The 13419-nt window shown below is 39.7% G+C and overlaps 1 protein-coding gene across 6 annotated transcripts in view; it reads left to right on the top strand.

Annotated features, from left to right (window-relative positions):
- Positions 1–13419, top strand: part of prkg1b (protein kinase cGMP-dependent 1b) — an 847749-nt gene that overhangs the window by 511150 nt on the left and 323180 nt on the right. For all 6 annotated transcript variants that reach the window (XM_068052493.1, XM_068052492.1, XM_068052491.1 and 3 more), the window contains one exon: positions 8894–8999. In XM_068052493.1, the coding sequence (XP_067908594.1) occupies positions 8894–8999 (106 nt within the window). The remainder of the gene's footprint in view (positions 1–8893; positions 9000–13419) is intronic.

Below are 13419 nucleotides of genomic sequence, written 5' to 3'. Positions count from 1 at the left end.
AAAGGGCCTGTTTCAGTGCTGTATCTCTAAATAAATATTAGAGGCTGTAAATATAAGATAATCACTAATAAATACAATAGAGAATTCAGGAGGAACTTCTTTACCTGGAGGGTGATTAGATTTTGAACTCACTACCGCACAGAGTGGTTTGGGAGAATAATATATATGCTATGAAGGGGAAGCTAAATAAGCACAGGAGGGAAAAAGGGATAGAAAGTTATGCTAATAGGGCTAGATGAAATAGAGTAAGAAGAGGTTCATGCGGAACTTAAAAACTGACATAGACCAGTTCGGCTGAATAATTTGATTCTGTGCTGTAAATTCAATGTAATTCTATGTAAAATATCTTGACAATTTCTACAATTTACTCTTCTGGAGGAGAAATATCAATGGGACAATAACAGGAAAAGCCCTGGTTCCAATCTGGGAATGTCATCATGTATAGATAACTGTCAGTGTAAAAGAATGGAAGACTATAGTGTGATCACAGTTACATTAAACAGCTGCTTCCTACTTGCGGTGTGGCCAATTTGATCTCCATTGGAACAAAATAAACCAGAAAACTATATGATTTGACAGCCTCTTCCGAACTGCACAAAGCAACAGCTTCAAACTCTGTGAACTTGTGTTATGTTATTTTTGGATGTACTAACAAGGCCCCAGGTGGTCTAACGAGGTGGACATTTATTAAAGCAGCTTTTTACATTAAAATAAGTCAACCGCGAAGGAACGCTATAATTATATTGCTCAAAGTCTCTGGCAAAGTTGCTGTCTTTCTGCAGGTCTTCACGGCTGAATTTTGAAAACAAACAAAATCTTCACTGAATATTTGTTGACACATTAGCATGATCACAAAGCTGTATTTTATTAATCTGTGTTTTTCTTTTTAGTGCAGAGTAGTTTGTGCAGATCTTCAGAAGCTGTTGGTTTTGAAGTATTTAGTTAGCACCACTGTCCAGATGAGCAGAGTTTTCACACTTAGTTTCTCCCCCTCCCTAGACAAGGGTTTCTGATGCCAATTGGTGCACTCTGCGGCCACCTTAACTGAGGTCAGTTAACTTGGCACAGACCTAGGGGTCAAAATTGGGACCCTCCATCTGCTGAGTTCCATATCTGATGGTGCACTTACACTAACTGAGGCATCGGGACAGCCACATGCTCCCATTTGCATGATGTTGCATTGTTGACAGTTCTTTTATGTAGGAGTTTCAGGTGGAGAGTTACAATCTCCCACCCTCCCACCTCATAGGAGTTCATGGGAACATTTAGATGTCAGCCATGGCTCAGTGGGTAACACTCTTGTCTGAGTCAGAAGAATACGAGTCCAAGTTCCAATCCAGAGACTTGAGTGCAAAATCGAGGCTGACGCTCCAGTGCAGTATTGACAGAGTGTTGGAGGTGCCTTTCAGATATGATATTAAACCAAATACTGGTCTTCCCTCTCTGGTGGACCTAAAACATCCTAGGACGCTATTGAAAGAAGAGCCGGGGAGTTCTCCTCTGTCTCCAGTCCATATTTATCCCTTAATCAGTGCCATTAAAACAGATTATCTGCTATATTTCCTTATTACAACAGTGACTACATTTCAAAAGTGCTTAATTTATCTGTAAAGCACCTGAGGCCATGAAAAGTGCAAATACAAGTTTGTTTTCCCTGTTCTTTTTTTCACTTTCTTTCTATGTATCTGCATTGAGAGTGGTTGGAGCTTCAGAGGCGGCCCACCGTGGGGCACACAGTGCCGGATCAGGAGTGTCCCCCCATCTCCAGCCCACAAGAAGTTTCTTGGGGCCTTTGCTGTCTGGCCTTAATTGGCCTGTGGCGTGCAGGCCGCTTCTCGCCGCCGCTGCCCTGCGTAAAATTGCAGCGGGGGCAGGAGGGGGTCGGGAATGCCTCCCACTCAATTTTACACCCCCCCCCCCCCACCCACCGCCGCCACCAGCCTGCTCATTGTGGGGCCGCCATAAAATTCCGGTCCATATCACTGATATTTGGGTAAAGTAGTTCCAGGTAAATTAAATAGGGTGCCTAAAGTTATCACGAGTCAAAGGCTTTCTTGTATTTTGAACATTAATGATGGGGGAAATTTTTCAAGCACAGAGTGATGGAGAACCATCTCCACCTCCAGCATATACCAGAAAACTGTGCAAGTTTGCTGATTCAGAGGTTGAACATGCAGGGTGGCTCAGAGCAGAACCCCTTTGACATAGTGGACCCCAGAGCAACAGGTTGCCCATTCTGTGTACCTGTGCTTTTCCAGGATGCACTGGTGGAAGTTAGCTTTCCCACTGCCAGTGTATATCGGAAGATGACCATATGGAGCCAAATTATTGAAAACATATTTTGGTTTGGCAACATTAATAAGGTTTCACTAGTTAACAAATGTGACTATTTCTAAAGATCTGACATCTTGATCCAGGTGTGAAAGACTGAAATATTGAGGTGGAAATTGTTTTGCACCCTTAATCTTGTGTGACTGAGCACGATCCCCGTGTCAGAACAGGTGGGCCTGATTATTAATGTGACTCGAGCCTCATCTAATTAAGACTGGATGACAATTGCACGTCCCAAGGCAGCTTGCTAGCAATGTGACTATGAATGTCGGACTGCTGCAACGCCAGCAGCGGCACTAATCTAGGTTGTGGCGAGGTTGGGAAGGTGGCTGTCAGGAGGGGGCCAAGCGCAGGCTGGCATCATTATTGTGGAAGCAGGATTGGCACTCCTATTCTTCCAGGTTCCATATCAAGGTTAAGTTTGAAAAATGTCAAGACGAAAATCTAGGTTGACTTCAGCAGCTGGCTAGGGAGTTTAACCTATTCAAAGGACCTAACGCTATTTTTGGCTAATGCCTGGGATGCCTTTAGAATGCCCAAGCCTAATGGGCATCGGGGGTGTTTTCAATGCTGTTCTGGTATGGCAGTTTACCACTTGTATTGGACCTCAGTGGCCCTCCTGTTTTCCACCTGGAAAACTGGCACCATGAGGTCCCATTTCACGACTATTAAATCAAGAGAGGTTATATTTTCTGTAGCAAAAATACTCCACAAAGTAATACAAAAAACTTTGGGAAATTGTGGCTGTATTAATAGAGGGAAAGATTGTGCATTTCTATAGCTGATTTCACAACCTCAGAATATTCCAAAGTGCTTTACAGCCAATGAAGTACTTTTTGGAGAGTAGTCACTGTTGTAGGAGCGGGGACAGCCAATTTGCATACAGCAAGCTACCACAAACAGCAATGCGATAATTACAAGATAATCTGCTTTCGAGATATTGTTTGAAAGATAAATGTTGGCCAGGATATCAGGAAAACTGCCTTCTGTGAAGAGTGTAATGGAACTTTTTACGTGCAGTTGAAAGGATAGATGAGCCCTCGGCTTTACCACTCATCTATAAAACAGTTCTTTCGACGGTGCAGCACTCCCTCAGTACTGCACTGGAATGTCAGTGTAGATTATGCGCTGAAGTATTGAGAGTGAGTTTATGTCAATAGGTGGAAAGCTATAGGATGTGCTTCCATGATTTTCCAAAAGGCTGCCCCACTGCGAACAGGGTCTCAAACTTTAACTAAATATCAGGCTAAACTATGGCAGATGCTGTTTTGCCTGACAGTCAAATTAATTCTTCTTAAATCATGCTGTCTGTGACTTTACTACAGTTACTTTTTGGGTTAATCTCATTGATTTTCAGCCGATCTCTATGGACTTCAATGTAGTAAAAAACATAGCATTTTATGTGGAAGTTTGTGTGTTGGAGAGAATCACAAATTTGTGTAAAGGACAGATTGGTGTTGCACTAATTCCAAAATAGTCTGAACATTTGCTTTATGTTCAGCACAGATTTCAAAGCTAATGGTTATAAACTGAGGCTTTATAGACTAAACACTGCAGTATGTGATTTTTTTTTCCTTCAGAAGTACAAGAAGTATATTTTGATGGAGACCAAATGGAGGAGAATGATCTCATTTTTTTTTTACAGATTAGCAGTGAAGCAGAAAAAATAATTTTAATTAAGTTCTAGTAAATTCATTCAGAGACACTACTATTATTGTAATAACTTATTCAATAAACTCAATCATCAATTTCTTATTGTGTTTTATGCCCTGGACCCTTTTTGATTTAATAGTAAGTGTCCTCTTCTAACTCTGAGTATTGTAGGGACTAACACATAAATTAGCTGCGTATCTTTAAATATCTTATCCAGTATGACATTTAAAATGTTTCCTTAAAGAACCAGAATGTGCTACTTTAATCGAAAGTTCAATATTTTCAGTGTGTAGGTAGACCCTGGGCATTTAGGGAGTGGTTATGCGAGGACAAAGCAAAGGGAGGAAGAAGCACATTGAATTTTACATTGCTGTCTACACTCTTGATGTCAGTACTAGACCTGTCTCCAGAAATGGATCTTTCATTCGCAGGCTACAGACAGCAAGAGAAGGCACTTGTAAATCCTGCAGCTGACGTGACTTTGTGAGAAAAAAACAGGAATACAGGGGTAGAAAAAGGGAAAAAAAGGTTAAAGAGAGAGTGGCAAAATATGTTAATAGTACTTGGTTGTTTTCTGGCACCTGCTGCTTTTAACCACTTTTCTTTTTTGTTTGATGGGATTAAAAGGCTCATAACTGAACATCTCACACCCAGGATTGCCCAGTGTTGACAGGTCTGAGGCCTGGAGTCGACTGAAGCCTATCCTCTGATTGGCCAATTTTCTGTTTATCATCACCATAAACCTGCCAGTCCATTTATAATCTAGACTGGAATAAACTCACTACAAATAGAATGCCATGAAGTTCACTTCTTAATAAAGACATAGGCCTGGAATTTTCTGAAACTGTGCAATTGACAGGTCACACTGGAATTTTGTGAGATGATCATTAGCATATGCTAATACTTATATACTAGTGGAAAATAGCGTAAACAATCAGGGCCTGAGGAAGGTGTCACACATACACCATAATTTTTCTTTTAGTCCCTTTTATGCATGAAATGTAAAATTTCAAGCCATCATTTATGTACATTAGGTACAGCATCTTTAAGAAAATGCAATTGTGGAAGGTTTTTAGTTTTTAATGCAAATCATTAATAAGATACAGAAAGTATATTGTTAGTCTCAGTGAGGAGAAATTATAAAATTTGTCATAAAACACCAGAAGTATGACTTAAAGTTTTTACAGCTAGATCAGAACTGTTGGAAATTCAGGTATTATACATGAGCTGCACTTTTGGTGATGTAGGGGTAGAGATATGTTAATGATCAGTGGAGGGTTTTGGCAAAGAATCACCATAAAAGATCAAGGATACTAAGGCCTAGCATGAAAACGGGCCACATACCCCTGATTTTTCTCAGTCTTTTGTGCCAAAATTGGCACGATACCATACTTACATCATTCTTACAGTTTAAGCCTCCAGGAGGTTCTGTACAATTTCTAATGATGGCAGAGGGACCAAAGCCTATACTTTCTGCATTTGTTGTTTTCTTTTTGCCTCTATTAGATGAAATCAAGACATGAGGCTAGAAATTAATATGTACATAAGCCTAACAAATATGTATGAGATCACTTTGTGTTCTATTTTAATGTTTCCAATGATTGGATAAATGTTGCTGTTAAAAGATTGAATAAAATAATGTTGTACAAAACATCAAGAGTATGCAATGTAGAATCAAACATTCATGTTAACATTGTACACTAACTGAAAGGTTACTGCACTTTTTATCATATATGCAGGATGATCTTTTGAAGTAAAAATTCTCATGCTGAATTTTAGCTTCCCTTTTAATTGAATGTTGAATGCAGATCTTATCATTTAAAGTTTGGCTACGGTGAGGCTAGTTGATAAGGTAGCACCAGATACATTATTGGAAGTGCTTATTTCAAGTTGTGGGTGTTTCATATTTGTACATGGCTGTACTTGACTTGCATTGTAATAAGATTTGTGTTGATAACACTTCTGTAAAGCACCTTGGGATGTTTAAAGGTGCTATATAAATTCAAATTGTTGTTGTGTGCAACCTCTTGGCTGATACCTCTTCAAACAGTTCCTTAGTCCGTATGACAAATCAAAATGCACCTGAAAGGGATGATTTCATCTGCAACTTCTCGCCTATGACTTAGATATTATGTTGATACCACCACCTCAGCACATTCCCATTATTTACAAAAGAATAGACTGATGAGTTACACTGAAGGGGAAAATATAAAGTATGAATCTTGTGTATCTATTTACAATTTTTTGCAGAAGATCAAATAAGCTAATAGAATTCTAGGCTTTATCTTGAGACATAGAATATAAAATCCAAGAGCAAATGATGAGCCTACATAAAACCTTAATAAGATCTCAGTTAGTGAACTGTGTGCAATATTGGACTCCACAGTGCAAGAAGAATATTGAGGGATTACATAGAGTACAACACAGATTCACTGAAATGCTGTCTGGAATGAGGAAATACAACTATGAAGAAAGACTTGAAAATTGAACCTTTTCTCATTCGAGCAACACAGATTATTGGGCAATAAGTGTTTAAAATTATGAAGGGATGGAACAGAGTCAGTGGATAGCAGCATGTCTTCAGTGGTTGAGGAGTCAGGAATGAGGGGCCATAGATACAAAATTAAATGTAAAAGATTTAAAACAGAAGGCAGGAGATACTTTTTAACACAAAGTATTGTGTGAAAGTGAAATTTACTTCCAGGGTTAGTGGATGAGGTAGAAACAATGTTGACACTCAATATTAGATTGGACAAGTGGATGAAGGAAATGGCTGAATAAATGAGATTAGCACTGAATAGTAAATGTTGGCATGGGCTGGTTGGGCCAAATGGCCTGTTTGCTTTTGAAAAGTGACAAAATGCATTTCATACTCTCGAGGTTTATTGTGTTTTTGAGTAGTTTGCCAATTGTTCAATTCCAGCATGTTGCTGATCAGGTGGATTGACAGCTGTGATAGGGAGCCCTTTGTACCTGCCACTATATAATGTCCACTGTGTTAATGAGTGAAATACCCAGCTGCAGACTAAACAACATGGTCAAGGAACGTTCCTTCTCAAATAGAGTGACAAATCTTCATAACCTTTTGAGAAATAGAAAGAAGGAACTGGCATTTAAGTAACACTGATCAGATCGTCGGGGACTCCCAAAGCACTTCATAACCAATAATTATTTTTGAATTGTAATCACTGATGTTTTGTAGGCAAATGATGGCAAATGGTGGTTTTGTTTGAAGGAGGAATCTTGGTCAGGATGAACAGCTCTCCCTGCTTTTCTTCAAATACTTCAAATGCTGCATTGGAATCTTTCATGCTCTCCATAATTGTCAGATGGAGCCTTTCACATCTCATCTTAAAAGAAGGAGCCTTCAGTAATGCAGTACCCACAACGTATGACACCACAGTGTCAGTCTAGGTATGTGCTCAAGCCGCAGAGCAGGGTTTGAATCCATAGACTCTTGACTCAGAGGCAAGGTTGGCTCCAACTGAGTCAAGTAGCAGTTAGAACACAGATTTCAACAGCACAACACAACAATAATAGCTTATATTTATATAGCGCCTTTAACCTAATAAAACATCCCAAGGTGCTTTACGGGAGCGTTATAAAGCTTCTGTTTCAATCACATAACATCAACTTGATAACTTTATTTAATTCACAAAATAATTCTGTAACTCAGCTGAAAAATGTAAATCTATTAAGGCAGTAAAAATCCTACCTCAAGAGTCGTACCTCATTAAACAGTTCGATTTGCTCTATCGAATATCCAGCTCTTCATATATACATATCAGGGTGCAGATTTTCCTCAGGATTGCAATGGCAACAGATCTTCGGTGAGGCAGGACTTACGCCCACACATTGCAGGGCCTGACTCTGAGTCATTTCCTGGTCTTATTGTGATTTAAACAATTATGTTGAGCACCTGGGACACTTGCATAGCATTGCAAACCATCCAGGATTATCCTGAGACTCCAGGAATTACAAATTCATTTCCAGGACACTTCTAGTGGCAACCTTGGACAAATATCATCAAAGTGTTAAAAGCAATTGTGTTTTTTGTATTTTCTTTGAATTCTTTTATTTCTTAGTTGTAAAAATACTGGAGATGTGAAAAATAGCTGTTAGACCAACAGGCAAGAATCATCCAATCAGGTAATAGAGCCTGTTGGCTTTCCAATTGGCATTAGATGCTCTGTAGGGATGGACAAGTCAGGTGACCAATGGCAGGAGTGTGGGGCGACTGTTTATTGTCAGGAGGTCATGCAATGACACCCCCAGGAATATGTCCATCAGAGTTGACAACCCTACAATTACGGTGTTGCCGGGATAATGGGGTGGGAGTGCTGAAGGGAAGTTGGTTTCACACGAAGGGAGGAAAATGGTCCAACTGGCTCACCACAGCATCGGCTGCTGACCTAAGATTAGGAAAAATAAGTTTTTGGGAGTTAGAAGTGTTTAAATTTCAGATCTTGCCAAATGAAATCAATCAATCTGCAATCAGCTGTCGGAAGTGTATTTTTTTTTTAGTTTGTCGATTGTTCAATTCTGGTTCTGGCTGATCAGGTAGAGTGACAAGTGTGATGATGACCTCTTTGCATGCTTGTAATGTCCATGTTTATAATGTCCAGAGTGGCAATGAGCTGAATACCCAGTTGTGGATAGCTCAACCTGCCTATGGTCAAAATGTTAGGCCTGAATGAACAGTAGGAGGGTTACTTTGCCTGAAGATATATTATAATTGGCAATAAACATTGGAATATCAGGGAGTGTACCTCCAAGTAAAGAATACTAATCTTTTTGCTATGCATTTTTTGCCTTTTTAATAGATTCAAATGTGCTTTCCTTCTATTAAAAAAAGCTTTTTCTTTTTCACTTGTTGGTTAACAGCGTTTCTGCTTTTGTGGTTTGACAGCTCTTACGAACGTAAAACTCTGGGCCATCGATCGACAATGTTTTCAGACAATAATGATGAGGACAGGACTAATCAAGCATGCAGAGTATATGGAATTTCTAAAGAGGTTTGTTATTTTTGTTTAACTCGTTTCCTTCCTGTTTGAAACAACATAAAAGTCATTTTACTCCCACTCCCTGTCTATCAGATAATAACAACTACTATTAACCAGTTTATTCCTTTTGCTTGCTCCCACAGTTTGTGTGTTGTTTGCCAGAAATGCCAACTGTTAAATCCTGCCTCTCCATTTGTTTTAATTAGGTGTGATGCTCATTTGCATTGGGGTTTACAGTTTGAAAATTTTGTTGTGAAGCTCCAGACATATGTATGGGTAACAAGAGCAGAAAAGAAAATGTTTTATCTGATTATAGATATTTGGGACTGTATAAATTATAATTATCTTTTTTCTCATTATAACACTCCAAAAATACCAAACAGATGGGCAAGTGGTAATTTTTCCTTTTAAGATCTAATGGGGCATGCTGACGAGATTTCCCAATTTGCACACAGTGATATTAATGGGAATGATCATTTTAATTTACTTAAGGAGCATTCCACTCAGAAGTAATAGTTGACTAAAACTCTTGTCGATTAAGAAATTAATTTTTAAAAATTGATCTTTTAAAGATTTGTACAGCCAGATAAATAATAAATCTTGCCATATCAAAGGTCCCTCAATGACCAATTTTTCCGGTAGGGAAGTAGGGATTGTGGGAAATCATAAGCAATTTGGACGAGACCACAACTTCTGATAGTCAAATAATTTAACCACCAACATTTTGTAAGGAACAATATTTTTCAAGTGCACAACACAACATTGCATGCCAAAATTAATCTTTTTAATTCAACACAAGTCTGAGCTGCAAAATAAAGGACTGTGTTCTCTGTTTATCTTGGCAAACTGTAATTGGTTTGAATGTCAGTTGGAAAAAAAAAGGTCTGTGGAAGAGAATGTAATGGGGGATAAATAGGGCATGGGAATGATAGTATAACACACAGTAATCTTTCCCTGTGGACATTTTAAACTTTACACTTCCTTCAAAATTTAGCTTTAGTTTCAGTTTTGAAGATCCTATTATGAATGTACATGTGAAACAAAAATAGCTCATATATTTTTCCTCCAAATGGCACTTGAGTCTCCGTCATTTGTAAATGACATGCATGTTGCATAACTTATTTTCTGAATTTGGTTCTTCTCATAGAAATAACTACAGCAAAGTAACTGAGAGAAAGAGAATGCCTCTTGATTTTCACACTATTCTGCATGTTTAATGTACCTCTATGCTGGAGTTATTGATCTAGCCTGGGCGCTATAGTGTTAGTTTCAGCCAGGCAGTATTTCATTTATACTTCCTGGTTTCCAGTTGGAATTCTATTCTTCAGAAAACATTTTGTGGATGCAAACATAAATGTAAATATAGTGCCATCTAGCATGTTTGCCTCTCAGTCAGAATAGTGTGGGTTCAAGTCCCACTCCAGAAACTTAAGCACAAAGTATAGGCTGACACTCCATTGCAGTACTGAGGGAGTGCTGCACTGCTGTCTTTCGGATGAGATGTGAAACTGAGACCCCAGCTACCCTCTCAGATGGACATAAAAGATCCCAAGGCACTATTTTGAAAAAGAGCAGGGAAGTTCTTCCTGTGTCCTGGGCAATTTTTATCTCTCATCCAACATTAGTAAAAAGAAACTAAATTATCTGGTCATGGTCACATTTCTGTTTGTGGGATCTTGCTATGCACAAACTGATGGTCGTGCTTAGTACATTGCAACACTTTGAAAGAACGTCACCAGCTATAAAGTGCTTTGGGATGTTCTGAGTCATTAAAAAAGGCACTATATACATGCAAGTACTTTTTTCTTTCATTAGTATTCCTTTTCCAATTCAATTGGTTTCAAAGCACGAGTGAGAATGCTTCTCTCACCAAATAGGCCAATCAACAACGACAACAACTTGCATTTATACAGTGTCTTTAACATAGTAAAACATCTCATGGCTTCACAGGAGTGTTTCTTTTGGGCCTCCTTATCTCGAGAGACAATGGATACGCGCCTGGAGGTGGTCAGTGGTTTGTGAAGCAGCGCCTGGAGTGGCTATAAAGGCCAATTCTGGAGTGACAGGCTCTTCCACAGGTGCTGCAGAGAAATTTGTTTGTTATGGCAGGAGTGTTATCAAACAAAATTTGACACTGAGTCAAATATTAGGCCAGATGACGAAAAGCTTAGTCCAGAGGGAGGTTTTAAGGAACATCTTAAAGGATAAAAGAGAGGTAGAGAAATGGAAAGGTTTAGGTACGGAATGGCAGAGCTTAGGGCCTGGGCAGCTGAAGGCACAGTTGCCAATGATGGAGTGATTTAAATCGAGGATGCTCAAGGAGAATTGGAGGAATACAGAGATCTCTGAGGTTGTAGAGCTGGAGGAGGTTACAGAGATAGGGAGGGCCAAGGCTACGAAGGGATTCCAGTCAAGTGCTCAGGTGATCTAAGGGATACCTTCAGCACTTTTTAAAGTGGAGTTATATTCTCTGTAGTATCTGTCCCAGGTACTGTGGGATAGTCTCCTCCAAGGGGTCTCAACACCACATCTTTCTGTTGTCTGGTTGGAACCCAATTCTTGAGTTACAATTGTGTCTGAAATTAAGGATTCTTATCTAACTTTAGCCTAATTCCTTTAGTTCAGTCACAGAACATAGGAGTTACAGACAAGTTACAGTCACAGAAATCATCCCAATATAGAGAGAAACAATGGGCATGAAACTCGACCTGTGAGCATCCGTTATGGCAGGCGATTTACACGCACGCATTCAGAACTGCAAATTCACAGCCAGCTATGTGGTGTAAATATCAAAAGACACATCCAGTGCCCTGCCTGAAACAGCTGTTAGGCTTATGCATATTCTAATAAAGGGTTTAATACCCATTTGGCATCCCCTTACCAAATAGGTTTTCCCTGAAAGCTTCCAGTGCTAGGCCAGCATTCTGGATAACCAGATCTGCATGTAGCCAACTGGCAGTCCTTAGAGAGACCACTGCAGACCGCTACCAGAAAGGTAAATACGGAGTGATCAGGTACGGGAGTGCTCCTCCCAGGTCCACATTAAAGCCACCAATCAGAGCCAGCCACTACGTAACAGGTAGGCCTCTGGCTCTTTGTTAGGATCTGGAATGCACAGTCAGAGAGTGTGGTGGAGGCAAATTCAAATGAGGTCTTCAAAAGAAGACCAGATAATTATCTGAAGAGAAAAAATTTGCAGGGCTATGGGGAAAAGGCAGGGGATTGGAACTGGGTGAGTTGCTCGTGCAGATAGCCAGCATGGGCACAATGGGCCAAATGGCCTCCTTCTGTGCTGTAACCATTCTATGATTCTCTCTGGGCAATTTGCTTGAGAAAGAAAACAAGCCAAATTATAATCAAATATAAGCATGTTGTGTGATTGCTTCACATAGATGTCTGGCTGGCAGCTCCCTTTGAATTCAGAGCCCAATTATTCAAAGACCACAAAGCCCTGGTAACTGGATTGATGAAGCTTAGCAGAAGATTCTTTGATTTTGATCTCAATGCTGTGAAGTGAGGAAGTATAAGAATCGGTGAACCAGAGACAGAGATAATTGGTGGGATGTAAGAAAACAGTTACATATAAATCAAGTTAATCATAAAATAAACTTTGCAAATCATTTTTACTTGTCTTAAGTGAGCGGTGAGCATAGACTAACAATTACATATCACAATATTATTTATTGAGTTGTTCAGAGATTGTTTAATAATTTTATCTATGAAAACAAGGTCTAATATAGTAAAAAGAGAAAGTGCTGGAAATACTCAGCAGGTCTGGCAGTATCTGTGGAAGGAGAAACAGAGTTAACGTTTCAGGTCAATGATCTTCCATCAGAACTGGTGACATTACAGTGATCTTTACATGGCTTTTGCAGTTTAACTACGGGTGCACAGATTTCCGGGGCTCCTGGAACTCGCCAGTGAATGCAAGGCAAGAACATTGTGACAACTGTGGGAGCTGAAGATATAATAGGGAAATAAGCCAATAAGTACTGAAACCTCACAGCTGCTTTCTTGCCTGCTTGTGTGAAAGGCTTTATTCATAGTACTTGTACTGAGAGGTTACTTTGACAACTTTGGAAGTTATTTTGACAACTTTGGAGGTTTGTATGTCCTGTCTACACTTTGAGCTCTGATATATCAGATCAGTATGGGTGCTGATTATGCTGTTACTTTGGACCTCAGGTGAGGATCAAGATCACCAGCAGGAACAGCAACAACCTGGTCCTCACAGACCTGCAGCTCCAGAGAACAAGAGAGGAACAGCAGAGAGGTTCAGCTTGCAACAGCCCATACATGGAACACAGGGTCTACAAGCAGAGGATCAGCTTCCTTGATGTGTCAGAGCACCAGTGTCTCAGTGTGTCATGTTGGGTGGTGGCAGACATTTGCAGGCTGCTGGAAAAAGACCTGCTGCCAGCTGGGTCTGATG

Source organism: Heterodontus francisci, chromosome 20 (genome assembly GCF_036365525.1).
Source record: "Heterodontus francisci isolate sHetFra1 chromosome 20, sHetFra1.hap1, whole genome shotgun sequence".
Classification (NCBI taxonomy): Eukaryota; Metazoa; Chordata; class Chondrichthyes; order Heterodontiformes; family Heterodontidae; genus Heterodontus; species Heterodontus francisci.
The sequence above is the reverse complement of the archived record's forward strand: the minus strand, read 5'-3'. Positions and strand labels throughout refer to the sequence as shown.